Source organism: Colius striatus, chromosome 14, assembly GCF_028858725.1.
Source record: "Colius striatus isolate bColStr4 chromosome 14, bColStr4.1.hap1, whole genome shotgun sequence".
Lineage (NCBI taxonomy): Eukaryota > Metazoa > Chordata > Aves > Coliiformes > Coliidae > Colius > Colius striatus.
In genome coordinates, this window is record NC_084772.1 from 3,529,616 (window position 1) to 3,553,286 (window position 23,671).

Sequence of the window (23,671 nt, forward strand, 5' to 3'; positions counted from 1 at the left end):
CCCTTAGGCTGCTGCTTGGACCGTGGTCTTCCAGCACAGCCTCCTGCTGTTGGGACACAGTGTGTGATAAAGGCAGGGGCCTCACCTGCAGCTGTGTCCCCTTCTGTGACAGGTACAAGGCACTGGACAGTCCTGGCAACTGCGAGAAGCTGACCATCCTCAACGCCACAGCCCTGCAGGCGGAGCTGAGCTTCTCCTTTGAGCGGGATCTCAAAGCAGACACGTTCCTTTTAGACCCTCCCAGCATGAGCCTGAAACCCAACGAGAAGCAGGTAGACCTGGATGGGGAGGGCAGGTCTGGGCCTGGGAGCCGTTCCTCTTGCTCACTAAATGCCCCTTTGTCTGTCTTTTCTTTTGGGGACCGGGCCAGGAGCTGTGTGTTTGGGCCTACCCCACTGCAGCTGGGCTGGTGGAAGACAGGCTCATCTGCTGCATTAGGGACAACCCGGAGGCGGTGACCTTCGGCCTGTGCTGCCAGGGGGTGCAGGTGCAGCTGGGGGTCAGCCCCAAGCAGCTGCATTTCGACAGGCTGCTGCTGCACAGGTCAGTCGGCTGCAGCCGCTCTGCTGGGACAGGGGCTGTGGGTGAGCAACCTTTCAGCTTCTCTTGCTGGCCCCGTGGCCACTCAGCCTGGAGGCTGGGCTAACATCCCTCTTTTCTCTCAGCAGCTCTTGCTCACCGTTCCCTGGCTGGCTCAGGGGGCCCGTGGCAGCTGCAAGCTCTGTAGTCCCCAGCACTGATGTGTGATGGGTTTCTCGGGGGATTTATCTTGTCCATTGGTTCAGGGAGCAGTCCAGTGCTGCCTCCTTGTCTCCCTTCTGCATGCACTTTTAGGCCCTCACCTCTGAGACTTGTGACAAAGAGAAAGCATTTCACTGTGGTTCCGGGCACCTGGATAGGGCAGCTCCCAGTTGCAGGGCTGGTGTATCCACCAAGCAGCCAGCGCTGAGTGTCTTTGTCTCTGCAGGACAGACAGCAAGACCCTGGTCCTGCAGAACCACACCCTGCTGCCCGTGGCCTGGAGGCTCAGTGGGCTGGAAAACCTCGGTGAGGACTTCTCTGTCTCACAAGATCGGGGCATCCTTGGTCCCTGCGCAGAGCTCGGCGTGCGGCTGCGCTTCAAGGCCACCAAGGCTCTCAGCATTAAGAAGATGATTCGACTAGAGGTGAGAGGGCTGTGCCCTCCCTGGAAGCGCAGGGCAGAGTGCTCAGCCCTGTGCTCTTAGGGGGGGAGGCTGGGAGGCAGGAGGAGGCTGCACAGAGGGCAAAGGGCGATGAGCCTTCGTCAGATTCCTTCTACCTAAGTGGCCGGGGCCAGGCCCTGAGCAGCCAGAAGCTGTCACTGGGGGATAATCTCTTGGAAGCAAAGTGGCTACTTGTGTGGTCCTGTGGCTTGAGCTTCATTGGGCAAGTGTGCTGGGGAGTCAGGAGGAGATGGGCCAGATGAGTGCTGTGATCACAGCTTCTGCCTCAGACTGGGCTCAGCAGAACATGCAGCGCATCCCTGAGCACCCACGTCACCCAGGAGAACAGTCTGCAGCCTGTGCTACAGCTGCTGGGCTACTTGTCTGTGGCTGAAGGTTGTTGCTTGGTTGTTCAGGATGTGGCCTGCTCCCTGCACCCATCCTGCAGTCACCTGGGGCTCTTAATGTAGAACAGCAAACTCTCGCCCTGGGGTTTTGTTCTGCGTGTTTCAGGGGCTCCATTTCAGTGAGAATTCTGGGTGATTTAGGAGGAGAGTTAATTGCCAGTGCCACCTGCTCTGGGACACCTCACACTTGCTGTTTTTACATCACTGTGCCTCTGCCCCTGGGGTGTTTTAGCAGCAGCAGCGTTCTCTGCTGCAGGAGAGCAAAGTTGGGCTGATGAGGTTTCTTACTGTGATCCTACTGGATCAGCCCCTGAGGTGAGGAAAGCTTGGGAGTCACAAATGCTTGTCAAGCAGGGGAGGCCATGGTGGAAGCAGCCAACAAAGACAAGAACTCACGTGTTGTATGCCAAAAGAATTCAGGAGAATGGTGTCAGCAGTGTTTGTTTCTTGCTGCCTCAGGTGTCAGATGCAGAAAACGTCCTGGGGATTGTTCAAATTGAAAACATCCAGGTTGTGGCAGAGGCCTATGATGTTGCTCTGACCATCAGCATTTCTAAAGGTGAGTTTGGGCCCCCCAAAGCAAAGTAGCCCAAGGGCACAGCACTGCTGTGGCAGCTGGGCAGCCAAGGCACTCAGGAGAGCGCGTGAGCATGGCATGGAGATGGAACACACAAGCTGTGAGGAACTGTCAGGGCACGGCCAGCCCCAAGTCTCACTTGGTAGGACAAGTGAGGTGGGACACTCACTGCACAGATGGGTTTGGGGGCTTTGGAACAACAGTTCTGGGAACAAGCAGCCAGCAAGGCCTGAAGGGCCAGCACAGCAGGTCAGGTTGTTGGATCTGTGCTTGGAAGCAAGGAGATTGAAACCAAGCTCCATGGCTGCTACACCCTGCAGGTGCTCAAAGTAAGAAGAGAAAGGGCAGCAAAGTTGGTGGAGGAAACTTCCAAGAGTGGAAACTCATTGAGAATGGATTTGTGCTGCCTGAGAACTCTAAATCTGTATCTGGTCACCTGGTGCAGTCAGTAGCAACACACAAATACCATTTCTTACCTCACTGCCTGGGTCTTGTGCAGGTGCAGATGGCAGAGTGGATTTTGGAACCCTGAAGGTGCTGGATGATGCAAAGCAAGCACTGACTCTGAGGAACAAAGGGAAGTACACGATTGCATACAGGTGGGTCCAGTTCCCTGCTCTGTGCATGCCCAAGGCCACCGTCTGCCAGGCCTGTGTTCCCTTCCTGGCCACAGCCAGAGCCTGATCTGATGCTGGCTGCCTCGTAGAGCAGGGAAATACAAAGCCCAGGCTCTATAGTCTCAAGTATTTTCATAGAGAATCCAGGCACACACCATCAGTTCTTTCAGCTCAGCAGGAACCAGAAGCAGATACCCTGAAATGTAGGCTGCTCGCTGCTGAGTTTATTGCCTTTGAGAGTCAGCTCATTTAGGAAAGGCTGTGGGACCTGGGGCTGTTCAGTCTGCAGAAGAGGAGACTGAGGGGGGATCTCATGAATAGTTACAAGTATCTCACTGGTGGGTGTCAGGTTGGGGCAGCACTTGTTTCTGTTGTACCCAGTGACAGGACAAGGGGTGATGGGATGAAGCTGGAACACAACAAGTTCCATTGAAACACAAGGACAAACTGTGTCAGTGTTTGAGTGAGGGAGCCCTGGCCCAGGCTGCCCAGGGAGGGTGTGGAGGCTCCTTCCTTGGAGGGCTTCAGACCCCAGCTGGACACGTTCCTGTGTGACCTGATCTAGGTTGACCTTCTTCTGCAGGGGGTTGGGCTGGATGAGCTCTAAAGGTCCCTTCCAACCCCCATCATTCTGTGATTCTATGATTCTATGATTCATTCCCCTTGAGGAGACTCTTTAAAAGACAAAGTGAAAAGTCAGTGTCAGGGTTGTCTTACAGCACTGGTGGTTGTCTGCACTCCGAGCCAAGATCTGGACCTCTCTCTTTTCCTTTCAGTTCTGTGCCAAGCCCCGGCTGTGCTGGTGGCACTTGGGCTTTTACCAGCAGGCATCTTCCTTCCTTCCCTTTCTCCCCAGTTTCAAGCTGGAAGCTGCAGGTACTAAGATACCCAACCTGGCCTCCCACTTCACCGTGCAGCCACAGAAAGGCCTGCTGAGTGACCCCCAGCACCCTGTGCAGGTCCAGCTGCTCTTCCACCCCAAGGTGGAGATGAGCATTGAGGATGAACCCATCCTGTGCTGCCAGGTGAGTGCTGGGGCAGGCAGTATTACTGCCCATGCCTCAAGGGTGTCAGCAGGGTGTGTGTCTCTTGGGAGGAAGGGGTTTTGCTTGGAGAATTCTCTTACCTCTTTCAGAAACCATTTGTGATGCTTCCTAAGAGCTGAAAGTCTGGCTCTGGAGGGGGTGTTTAACCAGGGAGAGTGAGGTGATGTGAGGCACACTGGCCTGTGCTGTGCTTGCCAACCACTCCTTGGTTGCAGGTGATCGAGCCCAGCACCCGTGAGGGAGGTGAGACCATCGCTGTGGTCCCTCTGAGGGTGTCAGCAAGGGCCGTGTTCAGCCACTACAGCATCTCCCCGGCCTCGCTCATCGACTTCGGCGCGGTTGTGAGGGGCACCAGGAAAACCCACACCCTTATGCTGGAGAACAAAGGCCTCCTCGACTTCAACTTCCAGATCTGCAGAGCAGAGGAGAGTGCACCTGCATTGCTGAGGGAGAGGTGAGAGAAGAGCTGCAGCCCTCCCTGCTGAGAGACCCCGCGGCACGGCCGGCGCGCGGCAGCCCTGGCACCGGGCTGCTGTCCTGCTGTGCCCTGAGCTCCTGAGCAGGGAGCAGAGGATGCCTCAGTGTCTCTGTACAGCAGTGAGGGGAGCAAGGCAGCCCTCTGGGAGCAGAAGGGCTTTCCTCCGTGCGAGGAAGGGCAGCTTTGGGCTTGGAGAAAGGCAGAGGGAGCTCAGCATGATGGGTGTTTCTGCTTTCCCCTCTCAGTGCACGTCCTGTGAAATCTGCCCTCTCCTACGAGAGTGAAAGCTTGAGCAAAACAAGTCCCTCGCCGAAGCGAAGCAAACAGCCACTGCAGACAGACACAAAGCCCTCGGTGCAGGTGGGTGGCTGCTGCCCCCAGCACATGCTGATGCCAGGGGGCAGGAGGAGGCTGCTGTGCCCAGCCTGGGGCTCATCCCCACGGTCTGTGTGGTGGATGGAGGTTCATCATCTCCAGCCACACACAGAGGCAGGAGCTGCTGAGTCCCACTGACAGTCCCAGGCTCTGTGAGGGCAACAGAGGGGCAGGTCCTGTGTTTGGTAGCTGCTGGCCCAAGTACATCAGTGAATACCACTGATGCAGAGTGTCCCTGTTGGAACTCCCAGTTCAGAGATGTCTCATGACCTTGCTTTTCTTCTTCCACATTCCTTTCCCCTGTCGTTTCTCACAGTTATTTCTGCTTTCCTGTTTTACCCCTGGAGGCTCAAGTATCCCAGCTACACCCTTCACCTTTTACATCCAAACTTCTCTATGCTGCTCAGAACAGTCCTGCAGCTCCTCCTGCATTGTTCATCTCATGTTGGGGCTGCCTTTGGGCCACAGAGTCATTCCTCTCTGGGCCTGTCTGGAGGCAAAGGACTGGCATACTCCTCGCTGGGGCTACTCCAGGTAAGGCTGTTAGACATCATCCTCTCCTGGGACTCTTTCTGCAGGCTCATCTCACTCTTGGCATGTTTGTGGTGTCCCCGGGCTTTGGCTCCATCCCTCCTGGGGCTCAGCAGAGGATCACAGTGGATTGCTATGCAGAGTCACTGGGGACATGCAAGGAGTGCCTGTGCATCGATATCAGTGACAGGGACCCCAAGGACCATCCTCTTGGCATCCCCTATGCCCTGCTTGCTGAGTCCTGCCTCCCAGGTACATCCTATCCTCAGATTCCCATGGGCAGACTTGCTACTGATCAGCACCTGAGCTTACTGCTTGGATAGAGAGGCACCCTGACCCTGAAGCTCCATCTTAATATTCCCAGAAGTTCCAGTCCCTTTCAAGCCTGCCAGTGGGGGAGAGGCTGGGAGGGATGCATGGAAGAATGAAAGAAAAGCAACGTCCTTTAAGACTGAGGGTGACTGAGCTCAGTCCTCACAGCCAGCTGCCCTGCACAGGGTCAGGTTTTGCAGTGACCTGGGCAGAAAGGACTTATGGAGGCCCCAGAGTCCTGCTGTAAACTCAGCAGGAAGGCTTCTCCATCTTCAGCCTTCCCTCTGGTCTTCTCACAGCGTTTGTGGTGGATGACATAGAGTCCATCTTTGAGGAGCATCGAATCTGCAGCAGCATCAACCTCTGCCAGATCCTACAGACAGTGCAAGACCAGGGTGTGTTCATCACAGATGAGAACAAGTTTATCTTCACCAATGTTCTGGTTGGGCACCAGGCCACAGCTCGCTTCAAGATCCACAATGTGGGCAAAGTTCCCTGTGACGTGGTGCTCTCCATCACCCCCATCCCTGGCAAGGTAGGAGCAAGAGGCCAAGGCTGCTTTTTGAAGGCTGTGTGATGGTATGTCACCTTCTGCAGACCCGTTGCTTTCCCTTGCCCCAACTAATGCAGCTCAGTGCAGGTCACACAGCAGCAATGCTGGGGTGTCAGTGGGTTGAATTCAGTGTGTCTCAAGCAAGATTTTGGGCTCACCCTTCTGGGTCATTGTTGGGAAACCAAAACCCTTCTGAAGGTCTCTTGGAGTCATGCTCAGAGAGAGGCTTTTAGTGGGCTGATGTGCCAGGACTCAGAGCAGACCATTTCCTCAGCCTCCTTGGACTTTTCCTTCTCTTCAAAGGCCAGTTCTGGGTTATTTGCATGATTTACCTCCCAGGTATGAGTGGCTTCCCAGCGTGTGAGTGACTTCCCAGTGCTCAAAGGAAGCTCTTGCACTCCTGGGTTTTATGGCAGCTCCCTGGGCAAGGCCAGCACTGCTTCGGAGTCACCCTCTGGGATGGAAGGAGCCTGTCCAGGGCAGCAGGGAAGGAAGATGTGCTGTCTGGGACTGCTCCCTCTCACGCCTATATGTATAAAACTGCATGCCATTGAAGGGTGTTCCCTCCTGATGCTGCTCTTTGTGTTCCCCAAGCTCAACAGCTGCAGTAGCAACATTTTCATGGTGGATCCCGTTCAGATGCGTGTGCCCGGCCGCTCCCACGCCTTCGCTACCGTGACCTTCACTCCACAAGCGATGCAGAACTACCAGTGCACTTTTGAGGCTTCCCTCGATGCCCAGGCAAGGTAACTCAGCCAGGAACTCCTTGGGAGGGACACCTTTCTGAGAGCTGCCTCTCCTCTGGTAAGAGGTAGATCTTGTGTTAACCCTAATGAATCACAGCATCACACAATGGTGGGAGTTGGAAGGGACCTTTAGAGCTCATCCTGTCCAACCCCCCTGCAGAAGCAGCTCCCACAGGAACGTGTCCAGTTGGGTTTTGAAGCCCTCCAAGGAAGGAGCCTCCACAGCCTCCCTGGGCAGCCTGGGCCAGGGCTCCCTCACTCAAACACTGACACAGTTTCTCCTTGTGTTTCAATGGAACTGTTTGTGTTGCAGCTTCATCCCATCACCCCTTGTCCTGTCACTGGATACAACAGAAACAAGTGCTGCCCCAACCTCCTGACACCCACCAGTGAGATACTTGTAACTATCAATGAGCTCCCCCCTCAGTCTCCTCCAGACTAAACAGCCCCAGGTCCCGCAGCCTTTCCTCATAAGGAAGATTCTCCAGTCCCCTGATCATCTTGCTGTCCCTGCCCTGGCCTCTGTCCAGCAGTTCCCTGTCCCTCTGCAGCTGGGGAGCCCAGCACTGGACACAGGACTCCAGATGAGGCCTCAGCAGGGCAGAGCAGAGGGGCGGCAGAGCCTCCCTGGCCCTGCTGCCCACAGTCTTGATGCCCCCAGGCTGCCATTGGCTCTTGCCCACGAGGGCACATTGATGCTCATGTCTAGTTTATTATCACCCAGCACTCCCAGGTCCCTCTCCTGGAGCTGCTCCCCAGCAGGTCATCCCCAGCCTGTGCTGGTGCAGGGGGTTGTTCCTCCCCAGCTGCAGGACTCTGCACTTGCCCTTGTTGAACCTCAGGAGGTTCCAGTGCTTCCATGAGGTTCCTAATGCTTTCAGTAGCCTTAGGTATAGCACTTGGCATTAGATAACACAGGAGGTGGTAACTGGTCGAGTGGAGCAGAGAAGTGAGGGTCATTGCTTGGCTGATGAGTGACTATGAAGACAGTTGTTAGGTAGCCAACGGGAAGTTACTGAATCACAGAAAACCAGACATGTGCAGGTGGGTTTTCCAAGGACAGAGCATTAAATGCAGAGGTTTCTGTGCCAGCAAGTCAGCATGTGTTATTTCCTTCTTGTGTTAAAATGAGATGACCCTACATGATCACCTGGGCCAACTTAAGATTCTTTATGTTGAAGTATCTGAAATATCTCATCTCCCTTATATGAAGGATCCCAGTTCCTCTATCTTGGGACCTGTTTAGTAGGGCTCTGAGCTGCTCTTCCCAACCCTCTAGTTGCTGAATTAGGACAAAATAAGTCAGCTTTCTACCCTAATAAGCTATTCCTGTTTTAGTGTCCTTGGAAAGAATCTTCACTGATGGTGTTATTTAGTTTTCTGCTCTTGTTTTTATACTGTTCTGATGCTGTGTTTGTGCCTTTTGCATATCTCATATCACTTCAGGCAGGGAATGTGCCATGTCTCATCTGCTGCACATTATTTAGCTGCTGGACCACATGATTTGATCAAACAAGATGTTATTTAACTTATTCTGGAAGGCTCTGGCTCTTCAGAGCAGATTCCTCTAGTGAATGGCCCTGACCTGAGTGAGAGCAGAGAGGTGAGGGAGTCAGTGTCACGGGGTACAGGAGCACCAGCCAGGGAGAGTGCAGTGGGTGACACTTGCTTCATTGCATGCCAAATGGGGAATGGGTTCATAGGAGTGACAACAAAGTCTCTTCTGCCTCTCCTGCAGCCCTGCAGCAACGAAAGCACAAAGCCTGACCTTCGAGATCAGCGGAGATGGGAATCTGCCCCAGGTGACGGTCCTGTGCCCAGCCCTTCACAGTAAGAGGGGGAACCCTGTGCTGCTCTTCAAGAAGCTGTTGCTGGGTGATTCAGAAAAACTCCCTCTGGTCCTTCAGAATGGTGGCATGGTACCTGTCCAGGTGAGGACTTGCTCAGGGAGTGCTCTGGTCTGGGAACAAGTGCTTGTCCCACAGACAAGAAAACACAGTAGACCTGGGAACAGGTCTCGTTCTTTTTAAGCAAAAGACTGACTTTTACTTTCCAGGAGGAGTGCTCCTCTTAGAAATGGGATTTTCTGACCTTTTCAGTAAAACACACCCCAAGAAAATCAGTGAGATGCTTCCCCCCTGTCTCTCTCACATGGGCACGTGTGATGTCCTGCTTAGGTTGTCTTTGATGATGTTTTACTACATTTTAATCAATCTCAGTTGTAGTTTACATTCTGCTCTTTGCTTTCAGTGGTTTCTGTCCTATTTTGTTATATTTTAATGATCCCAGTGCCTCTGAATGTGGGTTTTTTTTCCCTATCTGATATCACTTAAACCTGTGCTAAGAGCTGTGGTGGAAGCAGGGCAGCATACTGGGTCCCCCATTCAGGACCAGCAGCAGTACAGTGTCAGTCCCTGTGCCATCCTGTACCCACACCAGCGTGGTCCTGCTCTGTGTTCCCTTTCCTCAGTTGATGATAGACCTGTTGGATGAAAGCAGAGCTTTCTTCTTGAAGGCCAGGCCCACCACACACTGCATCTACCAACCTCTGGGCATGAAGGAAGGTTCTCCTGGAGAAGGTAAATTCACTGACCACAGAGTGTGGTCATCCACACAGGGGAAGTGTGAGCCCTGCTCTTGGCTTTGCCACACAGCAGCCACATAGATGCAATTTCTTTCCTGAGGCTCTCTGTACCCCTAGTTTTGCAGGTGGACTCTTTGCAGGGTTTCTTCCTAGCAAGTTGTAGGAAGCTTTTATGCTCTTCTGGACATGGTGAGTTGAGTTTTGGAGGGCCTGTCTCCACTTTGATGGACCATCCAAGGTCTTTGCTGCATGTGGGATGTTACCAGCCTGAGCAGAGGCAGCCCTTGAGCCCACAACCAGACAACAAAACCCCAAACCACTCTTTGACTCAGCTTTATGTATGGCAAGAGCTGTGTGGATGCAACTTGAGCAAGAGCTGAGCTTAAGACACTTAAGCAGTGATATGCAGGGTGCTGTGATAGTTTTATGAACATGGGAAGGGGTTTGGAAGGACTTGTGCTTCGAGGCAGCTGGGTTTCAACCTCTCACTCCTCTTGTACCCTGTGGAGATAGTTCCTCTGTACAGCTGTATTCTTGTCTCTGGTTTCCATTGGCATGCAGAGAGGGAGCCTCACAGCGCTTCCCTGGTCTTGCATCGCGGGGAATTAGCAGAGTTTGATGTGCTTTTCAAACCCACCCTGGCCCAACGTGTGGAAGGGAAGATCCACCTGACACTGGTGGACAACCCCTATGAAGAGACCAACATTCAGCTGGTGGGTGAAGGCTATGAGGACGACTTCACCCTGGATAACATCCATGGACTAGTGGCAGACAGCAATGAAGGGAACACCGAGGGTGATCTGGAGGAAGACATAATCGAGGGTAAGAGAGGAGAGGCTGCCAAAATAGAGCAAGGAATGGGAAAATACACATTTCTGCTCACCCTGTGCCAGCCTTAACAGACAGATCCTGCTGCCTTTTGTAGCCTGCAGAGCAACCACCCTTGAACCCAAGGGAGAAGCGTGCAGGCTGGCAGGGGAGGGTCAGAGGTACCAGTGATACCAGCTTCTAACTGAGCATTCTGCCAGCCCATGGTACACTGTGAGGGTCACGTAGGATAGTCCATGTCCTCTATACAGCCAGGCCTGTGCTGTTGCCCACCAGACCTGGTGGTCTGTGAGTGTGGCAGCTGTGTGCACAAGGCAATGCCTACTGTACTGCATGTCCTGCTGCACAGAGCTGTGTGTTTAGAGACGTGTCAGGGTGTTTCCTTGGAAGTGGGAGGATGGGACGCTGCGTCTCCCTGAGGGCTTGGAACATGGAAAAGTTATATGTACATGCATCTGTGCATGTGAGGGGGGTGAATGGACCTCACTGCATGCTGAGATCTCTTGCTTTCATTCTTAACAGCTACCAGAATGGATCATATCCAGTTTGGGAACTGTCACGTTGGGACACCCTACGCTGTGAGCGTGACGATGACGAACCGCAGCAGGGTGGCAGTGAGGTTCGAGTGGCAGGCAGGCACCCCCCTGCTCTGCTCCCCTCAGGTGAGCTTGGACACCTCTGTCCCTCTCTGCTGCTTGAGCCCTGCCTGCTGGGCTCCAGGAGCTACCAGGGAGTCACCAGGTGCTGGTGAGAGCCTGTTTCAGTGCCACGTAAGGGATGCTGACACGTTGTGTTACGGGAGGCGGCATCTCTTGTTTGTACTTTTCTTTATCAAACCTCAGGTAAGTACTCACCTGGAGTCCTGTGTCCAGTCTGGGCTCCTCAGCTGAAGAGGGACAGGGAACTGCTGGAGAGAGGCCAGGGCAGGGCCACCAAGATGATCAGGGGACTGGAACATCTTCCTTATGAGGAAAGGCTGTGGGACCTGGGGCTGTTCAGTCTGGAGGAGACTGAGGGGGGATCTTATTAATCGTTACAAGTATCTCAATGGTGGATGTCAGGAAGTTGGGACAGCACTTGTTTCTGTTGTATCCAGTGCCAGGACAAGGGGTGATGGGATGAAGCTGGAGCACAAACAGTTCCATTAAAACACAAGGGAAAACTGTGTCAGTGTTTGAGTGAGGGAGCCCTGGCCCAGGCTGCCCAGGGAGGGTGTGGAGGCTCCTTCCTTGGAGGGCTGCAAACCCCAGCTGGACACGTTCCTGTGTGACCTGATCTAGGTGGGAGCTGCTTCTGCAGGGGGGTTGGACTGGATGAGCTCTAAAGGTCCCTTCCAACCTCCACCATGCTGTGATTCTATGAAATACTCTGTCAGATGCAGGTTCCTGGTGTGGTTGCTCACGAGTCCCTTTGCTGTGAGTCCTGCCCTTGCCAGTGATTCCACTTTGGCCATGGCTCTCTGGTTCTCCCTAGGTGGGACACCTCCATGCTGGCTGTGCTAAGGATGTCACATTGACCTTGAAATCTGACGTCGCCGTCACCTTCAGAAGGCAGCCTGTGAAGTGCAGGGTGGCAGGGATTGCCTTCCAGCTGCCACCACACCAGGTCACCGACTGGGACGACCGCCTGCGCTCTGTCAAGTGGGTGGATGCCACAGGTGACCCAACAGCCACGTGGCCTGTCAAGAAGAAGGTGAGAAGCACAGCAGCTAAAGTGACCTGAGCTGCTACAGAACGACCTGCCAGTGGCAGCAAACTACTGTGTCTGCAGGCCAAAATGGCCAAGCAGCTTCTGCTTCCAGCATGGGGGTAACCAGCAGTGCATTTGAGGGGAGAGGTGTGTGAGCATGTCATTCACCTGCATGCAAGATGGGGGAATTCTTTTGGTAAGAGACATTTGCCTCATGCGAGCTGTTGGTCTCTGCCAAAAGCTGAAGTGTTGCAGCCTGTGTTGAATGGGAGGTCACACATTATGGTTTCATCACATTTGATGGTATTAGGATCTCTTAGTCTGCTTCAGTGCCTTTTCACCATCAGGGAGTTAAAGCCACTGTGCTCTGTCTCTTGTTTTTAAGAGGATACTGACACTAGTGCTCGTCTCTGCATGCTGCTTAGCCCACTGGCACACTGTGGGTAAGCTCTGAGCTCTGCCTTCACTGATAGCATGGACTTTGGTGGTGATCTCTCTTCTATGTGGTGTATCTCATTATGGAGCAGGCCAGACACTGTATGGCAGCCATGCAAGAGTCTGGAGAAGCAGCATCTCCAGAAACTCTTGCTTTCACTGCCATTATTGCCAATTAGACTCCTCGTGGTTGATGGTTCTTCCCTAGTTTCTGAACCATGGTGAGATCTCTAAACACAATGTCTCCATCAGAGCAGCAGCAGTCATAGGCTTTCCTAGTGAGTTCATTCCAATCCCAAAATACCAGTCCTCAGCTCCCATCTGGAAACCCCTTTCTCCTCAGATGAAAAGGTGCTTTCTAGGTTGGTTCAATCTTGGGATTCTCCATCCACAGAGCTCCAGCAGGGAAACACTCCTAATTTAGAGCCCTGCAGGAAAAAGGCCAGGCACTCTTCAGGGTTGGAACACAGAAGCTGATACTGGATCATAGTCCCCATGGGTGTTCTTGTAGCCGTGGCCATGATGACTTTGGTCAGTAGATAGAAACAAGTACTACAGAACAAGGGTTGAATTTTGTCATCCTTCCAGGGAAAGAAATGAGAATGGTTCTTCCTAGCCTGTAACCATGGCTGGTTATGGAGGCCAAAAGGCTCTCTGCTCAGCCTGGCTTTCTGGGCTTTGCTTAGTGATTCTTCCTTCTCCTGTTTGGAGGTGACTGAGGCAGTCCCAGAACCAGCTCACACTGTCCTGGAGAAGAGCAGGCGCGAGGTGGAGCTTCGCCTCAGCGCTGTTGTTGACTATGCCGAGTTCAGGCTGGACACAGACGTGGTTCTGTTTGAGGACACCTTGCTCTTCCAGACAAAGACATTCAGGTGAGTTCTGGAGGCCAGGCCAGGATCTGCTTGTGTGCAGGGCTGACCTCAGTGTTTGCTTCCCCAGAGCCACGCCGTGCTCTCCAGTGGCATCTCCTTTTCTTTCTGCTCATGGTCATGGCCAACAAAGGTTATGCTGACATGGTCATTGCTCAGCCCCTTAATAAACCTCATCTCGTTTCTAGCAAGCTGGTCAGCCCTGGAGGGGGTGCTGCTGCCTGCTGGGTCTGAGATTTCAGCTTCCACACAGTCTGACACATCCCAGGGCCTGGACATGTCAGTCATGGGGACCTGAGTCCCTTCTAGGGCTTTGCATTCAGACTCTCCTGCTGTTGATCCCTTTAATCAAGTTTTGTATTATTTCATCCTTCCCAAGTCCTGACTAGGTGCTGGGGCCCATCTATCTGCACACAAAGCCAAGCAAGTGATAGTGGCTGCCACCTGCCAAGACATGCCAGAGGAGGCTCAAGTTTGCTGTGCCTTTCTGCCAAGAATAGCCATGGGTTTGCTTTTACTGCACGTTGCCTGTTCCCACCTGCTCGAGGACAAGTTTGCAGTCAAAATAGTGTCAGACTGAGATAAAAAGGCCAGAATAAGACCCTTGGATTAAGTCTTCTGGGTGCCTTTCCTCTTAAACTTCCAAATTTTGAAATACTTTGTCTTGGGACAACCCAGAGCATCAATCTCCAGCTGGCAGAGTTGCCTGAGGAAGATGCTGCTCAACACCAAGAAAGGGGTGCCAGGAGGCCACTGTTACTTCTCTACTCACTTTTGTATTTATTGGACATTTCCTTTTCAGTTTCCAGCTGTCCAATACAGGGAATGTGGCCCTGGAATACACCTGGATGGTGGCTCTGGAGGATGAAAGGACAGTGAGCTGTACTGGGGAGCTGCTCCAGCCGCTCCTGCCCGCTCTGGGTGGTAAGACACTGGCTCTGTGTGGCAACCAGGGCTGCCCAGGCTGTTTTGGTTGGTAGCTGAGGGCTTGGGGAGAACACCGTGCCACTTCACCCCAAAACATGAATTGCTTTCTCATCCCTGTCCACTCTTCTGCTTTGATCAGCATCTTCCCAGCTGTAGCTGGAGACATTCTCCTTGTCCCCTCTCTGCCTTTCTGACCCTGCTGTGCTCTGTGCGGGAACTGAGCCTGGCTCAGGGGAGAGCCGTGTGTTGTGGGTCAGGACTGGGAAGGGGAACACCAAGGCACCTGTGTGGGGAGTCTCTGAGACTGGGGAAAATGACTGTGTAACAACAAGTTATCTGACCTGTGTGGTCTCCTGGGGAGCAGCGTGGTTCTGCTGCTGTGAGGTGGGGAGCAGGGCTGTGTCCGAGAGATCTCAGCAGGGACGTGACTGAGGAGAGCTGCCAACCCTTGTGATTCCTGGCACAGGCAGCTTGCCTGTTCAGGATGGGAGACCTCAGACAAAGTCCCTGACGTTCTGAAGGCACTTGTCTCCCTCCCTGGTGTGTCCTGGTGTCGGCTCTCCTGGGCTCAGGGCACGCTGGTGCCGACGCCAGGCTGCTGGACTGTGCCGTTTGCTGCCTGGGGTCACTCAGTCTGACAAAGAAGAAGGAAGGAAAGGGTGTGAAGGATAGAACAGTCACCCAAAGCCTCCTCTCCACCACACACAATGAGTACAATTCAATTCTGTAGGGCACAGGGGAAGTGCTGAGGCTGTGCTGGGGTGTGAAGCACCCCCCGGGAATCTACGCAGATGCTGTAACAATCTGCTCTGCTGTTTCTTCCTGGCCGTGGCTGGGGAAGGAAAGCTGGCCAGAAGCTGTTCTGCAGGAGAAGTTTGCATCTAGCTCCCCAGTCCTGGAGATGGAGAGAATTTAGTGGCATGGAGTGAAGCAGCTGCTTGCTGACATAGACACAGTTCCTGGCCGTGCTCTGAGCATCCCTCAGAGCGCTGTTTAGTGGTGTGTTTTAACTTGAGCAGTTCTCTGGGCCTTTTCACTGTGTCTGCTGCCCCACACCCTGCTATCCCTCCTGTCTCTTCCTGCTTTCTCACCTCTCCCAAGGGCTTCCTGGGATTATGATTTAGCAAGCAGTAACACAGAAGCAGAAAGCAAACTGACCACTCTGCCTGTTCCTCACTGGGAGTTGTCCTGCTGAAAGCACTTGGCCAGAGATGCTCCAAGTTCACCCCAATCCTTTTCCACCTGCAAGCAGGAAGCAGAGGTACTGGGAACAAAGGATTTCCTCCTCAAAGGATGTCCTGCTATAACCTTTTCCTTATCACAGGGGATTTCCACTCCTCTGCTTCTGGTGCCTCTGTGAAGCTCCAGCCTAGCCGTTGCTCGAGCCAGCTGGGCCATGCTCTGGAGCACGTCTCTTCCTCCCTGGGCTCATCTCTCAACAGTCAGCCATTCTCTGTTGAGCCCTGCAGTGGCACCATCTCTCCTGGCCAGGAGCAGCTCTTCCAGATGAAGTTCTCCCCGTCGTATGTGGGGGACTTTGAGAGCCAGATGCTCTGCAGGTAGGACAACGTCCAGGTGGTCCTCAGTTCATGCTGCTGATGGAGAATCATAACATTGCCTCTGACTGGGCTGGGTGGAAGTGTGGATGTGGCAAAAATCAGCCCCAGAGGGGCAGCAGAAACAACCACCAAATGGGGCAAAGCAAGATGATCACCTGCCATTGGTAGAAGGAGATATGGGGATGTGGGGAGAAACTCCTGGAGGTGTTGCAAACCCCTTCTGGAGAGATCCAGAAAGGCTTTCAAGGGGCCAGCCAGTCCCTAGCTGTGCTTCCTTATCAGACAAGCACAGCCTTCTTGTCTACATGTGCTGGGGTTGGGCTCTAGACACACAAGTGGTCACGCTTCTCTGTGGCAGGGAGTGCAGTTCTGTTTGGTTTGCTGCTGCTCAGTGCATGCACACACAGAGGATACAGCACTGTGTGCTGTGCACAGAGGCAGACAAGCAGTTAGCTGGCTCAAAATGTTAGTCTGGCTGATACCAGTCCCTTTCTTCCTAGTATTCCTAACCTGAAGCCAAATCAGAAGGGCCCAGAGGTGACTGTGAAGGGGAGGAGCCTGATGCCACACTGCCACTTTGAACTGGAAGACTCTGACTACATCACTGCAAAAAGGCAGGGACAGAAGGGGGTAACACTGGATCCCAACACAAGGGTGATTGAGTTTGCAGCAACTGGAGTGCCCAGCAGGAGCAGCAGGTAGGTGTGGACATGGCTTCTCTTGTTCAAGCCCTGCTAGTCACCTCCTTCAACCAGAAACCTCCCCAGCTCTTCTGAGTTCCAGGGCACATCTGTACCTTGCTGGTCACATGCTGACACTTGGTCACCAGTCTGTTTTGGGGCTGGAACCAAAGACCAGCTTGCCACTTTTTTATTCTTTGTCCCTTGGCTGAGGTGTGGGTCAGTCTGGGAGGACCACGTTTTCCCAGGCTGTGCTTTGTGGCCAGGACAACCTTTGTCCCTTTGAAGAGCACACTGGGGACATTCTCCCTCCTTTGAGATACCAGTCAGGCAGGGTCAGTGATGGCTGCAACCGCAGCAGAGGGCACCAAAGGGGTCTCACTGGGCTCGATTTTACTGTTGTCACTTGATCTTACCATTTTAATGCTGATTTCTTGTCTGACAGCCATTAATTTTTAGCCACCTGAGACACAAACAGGGCCCCTAGAAAGCAGGTGAAATGTTTGAGCAAGTAACTCCTCCCAAATAGTGTCCAGGCCTGGCAGTGCTTGATGTCTGCTGCAGGACAGAGTCATTAACATCACAACACCACCTTAATAGTCCTTTTTGCTTTCTGTTCCCAGGACCTTCATGGTTGTAAACCCAACCAGTTCTGCCTATTCCTTCCAGTGGACTTGCCAAGACCCTGAAGCTCCACCAGAGCAGGTGGCTTTCCTCTGCCTCACAGAGAGAGGTCAGATCCAGCCAGGGGAGAGAGCAGAGGTGGGTGCAGAAAAGACATACACACGTGTGCCAGTTTAACACCAGCTACCCCTCAGCTTGCTGGTGTCCCATCTCCCTGTGAGCTTGCCAAGACAGTGAAGAGATCTTCTGCTGCAATGTAGATGAACTGGCAGATGAACCTGATCTCATCCTGTACCCCACATCTGCCCCATGCTTTGGGCTGTCAGTGGCACAGCAGCCAATCTCTGACCTCACTGCAACATGAGGTGGAGGCACAGACTGCACTCCCCTCCCCTTACTCTGCCAAAAGGCAATAACTTTCCTTCATTTGCTTCTCTCTCCCTCTCTCAGATGAAGTTTGAGTTCATCCCCTGGCACCTGGATGTCACAGAATCATTCTGGGTCTTTACAATCCGTGAGCAGAGCATTTCAGTCCCGTTCCTGTTGTTGGGCAATGCCACTGACCCCCTGGTGACTCTGGACAGATGCCACCTGAACTTCCACTTGCTGTTGATTGGTGAGCAACACCCTCAAATATGGACTGTTCCAGGGGCCCAGCAGTCTTCTTGTTCCAGCAGGATCCTGTGAGGGAGCTGGAAATGGAAGCAGGCTGCTGTGAGCGGAATATCCAGCTCCTGGCACCTGAGTGTATGAGGGAGAGGGAGGGGAAGGGAGGAAGGCAGGTGACTGGGGCTACTCCCAGGAGTGAGCCCAGAGAGTTAGAAGCATGTTTCCATGTTGGCATTCTGAGCATGCCATGCTGCAGGAGCCAGGAGCACAGGCTGAGCAGCAGTTGTCTGGGGGCCAGAGGAACAAAAGGTTTCCAGTGGCTGTTTTGTCTTTCCCTAGGGCATGAGGTGCATCAGACTATCTATATGATCAACAGTGAGAAGGAAGCTTTCCACTTTGCTTTCAGGGAAGACTCTCTCTTCTCAGAGGGATGCAATGCTTCTCTGAGAATAGAGCCCCTGGAAGGCTCCATCGCTCCTCTTTCAAGGTAACGGGGCTCACAGACCAGGCTCCCTCTCCTGCCTGCCACTCCTTGCACTGTCACTTTGCTTTTGAGACTCTCTCCCCTCTGCAGTGACCAGATGACTCTTGGCACTAGCATACATCTGCCTTGTTTTGTTCCTTCCCAGTGAGGGGGGGGGGGGGGGGGAACGTCTTGAAACTGCAAGTTTCCCCTTGAAGTGGCTGTGTTGGGGTTACTTTGCTCTTCCAGGCTCCCTTCCTGGAGAAATTCAGGCTTTGAATCTTCTAGTTTTGGTGACAAGAGCACGTTTGAGGGCTTTAACCCTGTGACCTCCTGAGCCATCAGCCTTAGGTGTGCAAGGTCTCCTTTTCCCTGTGTTCCCTCAGTGACAGAGCCCACTATGTGCAAAGCCACCAAGAACAGCAAAGCACAAAGCAGCACTGCTGGCAGCATCCAGGCCCATCATGGGGGACCAGCTGATCCACCATGAATCTCCCTGTGCCGTCCCTTTATATGTAAAGGGTGGGTGTAAGGAGGCTGGAGCCAGGCTGTGCTCAGTGATAGCCAATGACAGCACAAGGGGCAATGGGGACAAGCTGGAGCAGAAGAGGTTCCAAAGAAAAACAAGGAACAATTTCTTCACTGTGAGGTGAGGGAGCACTGGCAGGGGCTGCCCAGATGGGCTGTGGAGTCTCCTTCTCTGGAGACATTCAACCCTAGCTGGATGAGCTCCTGTGTGCCCTGCTCTAGGTGGTGCTGCTCTGGCAGGGGGGTTGCACTGGGTGAGCTTTGGAGGTCCCTTCCAGCCCTTGAGATTCTGTGGTTGTGTGATCCTGTAAACCATTGGGGTGTAAGGAGAATGCTTTAGCCCTGGGGAGCTTGTGGTAGCTTAAAAGCTGCTGAATTTTGTCTTTCCACACGGTGTGAGATAAGAGACCGTCCTGTATCAGTTCCTGCAGCTCACCTGAGAAGTGGTAGCTCCTGAAACCTCTGTAGGTTGGCTGTGTTTGATCACATACCCAGGAATTACCCACAAAACATACAAAGAGGCATTTTGGTGGCACCTGTGTCATGCTGCTGTCATGGGAGCTGGGTGATTCCTCTTGGCAAAGAGGGTGAGCCTTGACGTACAAATTGGAAGGGCTGGGGGCCTCTGAGGGCCTTCCTCTGTGTTTGGGACAGAAGTGGGGTCTCGACCCGCTGCCCTGAAGCATGTGGCCAGGGCTGTAAGGTCAGGGATTGCTGCCTTGTTGCATCTTCTCCCTCTGCATTGCATCGTCGTAACCTAAACAAGGTCCCACCAGGGATGCTCTACAGTGGCAGGCCCTGGAAGGGTGAGTGCTGCTCCAGCTTTCTCCTGGGCTTGGGTTCTCACCACAGCCATTGCCCAGCTGCTCTCCCATTGAGCAGGCAGCGTGGGGCCAGGAGAGCTGACAGCGAATGGAGCAAAAAGAACCTTCTGTCCACAGGTTACCCGTTACAGTCTTCCTCACACCGACACTGGAAGGAGAGGCGGTCTTCAACCTCAAGTGTGATGTCAAGAGGAAGAGCCAGCCCCTCTCCTTGAACGTCAAGGCCACTGGCTACAGGGTGGCTGTGTGTGTCAGGTGTGAGGATGGTGATGGCTGTGTCACTGAGCTCAGCGCAGAGCAGAACAATGTCATTGACTTCAAGGAGGTGAGCGGCTCCCTGAGCCATTTACCCCCTGAAGCCCTGCGGGATTGGGCCTTGACCAGGAGCTTTGCAGACAGATCTGAGGGTCTCTAGAGGGAGAGGGGTGGATGTTTCACACAGGTCCTCAGCTGAACAGGCAAGGTGCAGGAGCACGTTAGGAAGGAGTGTGCTGTGCCAGCTGACGTGTGCTGCAGCGCCCCGTCCCCGCTGCCTTCTCCCCACAGGTACAGCTCAACGAGAGCACCAAGCGCATCTTCAGCATCTGCAACCAGGGCGAGTTCAGCTTCACCTTCTCCTGGGACATGAGTGGCCCAGCAGCCTGCAAGCAGGCCCTCACCATCAGCCCTCAGACGGGCACTGTGCAGGCGGAGGGGAAGGCAGAGGCACAGCTGGCTTTCCACCCACGGAAGATGTGCTCCTTAAAGAATGTAGAGCTGTCACTGCAGGTGAGGCCCCAGCACTGGACGTGGGAACCTCACAGGAGCTTCAGGGGTGCCCAGAGCTAGGGGGGAACTCTGTCACTAGAGAGCCTGAACGAGGTAAAGAGGCTCCTGCTGCCGAAGTAAAGAGCCCGAGAGCTTCTGAACAAGATGCTTTAACAAGCGCTTGTCCAGGATTTCTTTGGGAAGCAGTTTTGTGTCAGGACGTATCCCCTAGATGCTCTCTGCCTGTAATCTGGGGAGAGGTCGAGATGTGCATGGGGATGGAACTCTTTCTCCCTGCCAGCCCCCTGCTGAGTCAGTTCCCACAGCTCAGAAAGCCAGCATATGACCCCACTGCTCGGGCATGTGTCTGCATGAAGCAGGGCCAGGACTCTCCAAAACCTCTTTCCCTCTCAGACCAGGCCTTCCACCTTCTATTTCTATTCTGAGGTCCTTTGGCAGTTGCTTTTCTGTGTTGTCACAGCAGGTAGCTGTCCTCCATCTCCTTCCTGAGCCACCTCTGGTGTTTGTGGTGGCAATTGCCATCTCTCCAGGTAGCTCATGCTGTCTTTCACCCCACCAGATCAGCAAGGGTCCCACCTTTACCTGTACATTCCTGGCCACCGTGGTTGTGCCTGCTGTCTGCTTCTCCACCACCACACTCGACTTTGGAGCCTGCTTCATCTACCAGGCTGGGATGACACCTGCCCAGAGGAGCCTTCTCATAACAAACAAGGCAGACAGGGATGTGAGGTAGGCTTTCTCCACATGGTCCTTTGGCCTCAGCTTAGCACATGCCTCCTCTGGGCCATCACGACCTCTGCAGATGAAATCCTGAGGGAGACGAGACACGAGAGCCCCAAGTAGCCCAGATGGTGTTCTCTGAGCACATCTCAGCTCATGCTTCTCTTTGCTGTCCCTTCTGTCAGCTTGAACTGCTTGTTCGCCAGCACCAGACACCTGGAGGTCAGCTTCCCAGGGTGTGTTCTGCGCCCAGGAGGGACAGTGGAGGTGCCTGTCACTTTCTATCCCAGAGAAGTTGCTTCCTACCACGAGCTCATCCCTTTTGAAATCAATGGTCTTTGCCAGCAGACTGCTGAGGTCCGAGGGAGGGGCGTGGAGATGAAGGTGAGACGAAATCTAAATCCTAAATCCCAAACCCCAGGTGGCAGAAGGGCTGGTTTGGCTTTCTCCTTTTCCTCACCTCTTCCCCAGCCTAACATCTCCTCCTTTCACTTCACTACTTTTTATTAATCCCTCCTGCCTCAGGTTGACGTTGTGGAACCACAAGGGAAGGTGGTGAAGCTGGGAGCCCTCTCCATCGGACAGACAGTGCAGAAGATTGTCACCATAGCAAACAACAGCTCTATCCCTCTTACTTTTAAGCTCAGTCTCAAGTCCACCACACCAGAGCTGCAAGAAGCTGGGGTAAGGCTCCTTTTCCTTGGCTGGAGAGCACTTCAGTGAGCACACAGGATAGCCTGCAGGTAGCTGTGAGCCACTGTGGGTGGGTGCCAGTAGCTAATCACAGCTGCACACTGTCCTGTCCTTCCCACAGTGTGAATGCCTCCTCTGAGCTGGGTGTCAGGATATCCCTAACAGCTGGAAGTCAGAAGGAAGTACAGTTCCTCTCTCCTCTCATTTTAGGCACATGCATTAGGCTGCAGCCATGTGTATTAGATATGGAAAGGTAATCTTTAAAGAGCAAGAGTTAGAGCCCTCTTGAAGCTCCTGGGAAATCACTTTGGAAGACGTAGTTGAGCTCACCATAGGCAGGTGGATACCTAGAGACAGGAGGCGGGGAATGAGGAGGATTGGAGCAATGTTGGTGAGGTCAGAACAGAAACTGGATGACTCAATGGAGGATTCACAGCTGAAGCAGTCTCCACTCATTTCTTTGGGCAGGTTCTCTGCTTGAACCCAACCAATGAAGTAAGTCTGAAGCCCAAAGGAGACACCTGTAAGGTGGAGCTGACGTTCTCTCCAAAGCGCCGCCTGCAGCCGTTCAGTGCAGAGGTGGGGTTGGAGTGCAGTGGCCTCCTGCGGCGCCTCTTCGTGGTGCGAGGCTCCTGCCAGGGCCTCTGTGTGAGCTTGGACCAGGAGCACCTGAGCTTTGGAGCAGTGGTGCAGCAGAGCTGTGCATCCCAGCGCATCGTCATGCAGAACACTGGCGACATAGGAGTCAAGTAATGCAAAACTCTGTCCTGTCTGAGGGCTGAGAGCCTGGATGAGGGCTGGGGGGAGATGTAGCTTGCCCAGATAGTTAATTCCCTTCTGTTCTCCTGTCTCAGTGGAGAGTCATGCAGCCAAGGCTGTGCAGTCAGGCCCTGGAAGTTATCAAGGGCTGTTTACAACCAAAGGCTTGTTTACAGATGAGTGCAGCTGAGTGCTGCCCAGCCTGAGGCCTTGTTGCCAGGTGGCTCAGCACCGTGCCTGAAATCCCCTGGAGAAGCCCCCAGGAGCATTAGAAAGCACACTGTGTTCACAGCCACCCAGTTGCTGACCCTTCCTTTTCTGCCCTTGTGCTTCCCTTGGAAAGGTTCGAGTGGGACATAAAGAGCTTCCAGCCAGATTTCTCCATCAGCCCCACAAAAGGTTACATCTCTCCAGGAATGAATGTGCCCTTTGTTGTGACTTTCCACCCCTCCAAGCTGAGCCACGCTGTCGAGTACAAGGGTCTGCAGTGCTTGGTGCAGGGCAGGGAGCCGCTCCAGCTCACCCTGGCAGGATACTGCTCAGAGAGCCCCGTGGCCAAAGAGGTAACGAGGGCAGAGACAGGAGGGGCCTCCCCTTCTTACCCTGCCATTTGCTCCACACATCATCCAGGGCAGAGGGTGGAGGACGTGAATGTGTGTAAGCTGCCTCCTGCTTGGGAATCCCAGAGAGCTGAGAAAACCACTGGGCAGGATTCCCAACGTTTCTGAGCCCTGTATTTGCCTCTCTCCCCTGTGAAAGCTGCTGCTCCTCCAGTGAGCACCTTGGCTCTCCTGGCTCTGCCGTGCAGCACCCTTGCTGCCGGGACACCCCGAGGGGTCTTCCCAGACCCTCCCTGCAAAGCCACCCCGCTATTCCCCCAATATTGCAACCCCTGTCAGGGCAGGGGAGGGCATTCAGTACTAGGAGTGGGCAAGGCATCTGCACCCAGGTCCTGTGGCAGAGGGAATGCAGCCTAGAGGGCTCCTGACCCTCGCTGGGTCAGGAAGGAGGGAGGTGTTGACTGTTACTCCCAAACGAGAGCCTGGAGCTGCTCTTCATCACAAAGGGGCTGCAGGTCTTGTCCTTGCAAGGAAATTTCCTCCCAAGACTTCCCTTCTTCTTACTCCCCTTCTTGGGAAGCAGCAGAGGCCTCTTGACCCAGCTTGTGACAGGTTTGTTCCTCTCCCTTCTTTAAGAGCAATAATTCACTCCTAGAGCCATGGTTCAGATGGAAGTTTTGCACACATCCAGGAGAAGCTGCCTCCTGTGCCCCAGGTCCTGGCATA

General features: G+C 53.7%; 1 protein-coding gene across 1 annotated transcript in view; it reads left to right on the plus strand.

Annotated features, from left to right (window-relative positions):
* Nucleotides 1–23,671, plus strand: part of HYDIN (HYDIN axonemal central pair apparatus protein) — a 154,362-nt gene that overhangs the window by 126,250 nt on the left and 4,441 nt on the right. The window contains exons 50-79 of the mRNA XM_062007844.1: nucleotides 113–272; nucleotides 371–543; nucleotides 968–1,166; nucleotides 2,051–2,150; nucleotides 2,668–2,767; nucleotides 3,642–3,810; nucleotides 4,047–4,285; nucleotides 4,555–4,669; nucleotides 5,263–5,467; nucleotides 5,827–6,062; nucleotides 6,675–6,826; nucleotides 8,565–8,757; nucleotides 9,297–9,405; nucleotides 9,972–10,232; nucleotides 10,761–10,900; nucleotides 11,712–11,930; nucleotides 13,074–13,234; nucleotides 14,034–14,155; nucleotides 15,483–15,717; nucleotides 16,218–16,415; nucleotides 17,021–17,159; nucleotides 17,472–17,637; nucleotides 17,970–18,117; nucleotides 19,563–19,770; nucleotides 19,992–20,213; nucleotides 20,773–20,942; nucleotides 21,119–21,317; nucleotides 21,459–21,617; nucleotides 22,095–22,375; nucleotides 22,729–22,948. Of these exons, the coding sequence (XP_061863828.1) occupies nucleotides 113–272; nucleotides 371–543; nucleotides 968–1,166; nucleotides 2,051–2,150; nucleotides 2,668–2,767; nucleotides 3,642–3,810; nucleotides 4,047–4,285; nucleotides 4,555–4,669; nucleotides 5,263–5,467; nucleotides 5,827–6,062; nucleotides 6,675–6,826; nucleotides 8,565–8,757; nucleotides 9,297–9,405; nucleotides 9,972–10,232; nucleotides 10,761–10,900; nucleotides 11,712–11,930; nucleotides 13,074–13,234; nucleotides 14,034–14,155; nucleotides 15,483–15,717; nucleotides 16,218–16,415; nucleotides 17,021–17,159; nucleotides 17,472–17,637; nucleotides 17,970–18,117; nucleotides 19,563–19,770; nucleotides 19,992–20,213; nucleotides 20,773–20,942; nucleotides 21,119–21,317; nucleotides 21,459–21,617; nucleotides 22,095–22,375; nucleotides 22,729–22,948 (5,398 nt within the window). The remainder of the gene's footprint in view (nucleotides 1–112; nucleotides 273–370; nucleotides 544–967; nucleotides 1,167–2,050; nucleotides 2,151–2,667; nucleotides 2,768–3,641; nucleotides 3,811–4,046; nucleotides 4,286–4,554; nucleotides 4,670–5,262; nucleotides 5,468–5,826; nucleotides 6,063–6,674; nucleotides 6,827–8,564; nucleotides 8,758–9,296; nucleotides 9,406–9,971; nucleotides 10,233–10,760; nucleotides 10,901–11,711; nucleotides 11,931–13,073; nucleotides 13,235–14,033; nucleotides 14,156–15,482; nucleotides 15,718–16,217; nucleotides 16,416–17,020; nucleotides 17,160–17,471; nucleotides 17,638–17,969; nucleotides 18,118–19,562; nucleotides 19,771–19,991; nucleotides 20,214–20,772; nucleotides 20,943–21,118; nucleotides 21,318–21,458; nucleotides 21,618–22,094; nucleotides 22,376–22,728; nucleotides 22,949–23,671) is intronic.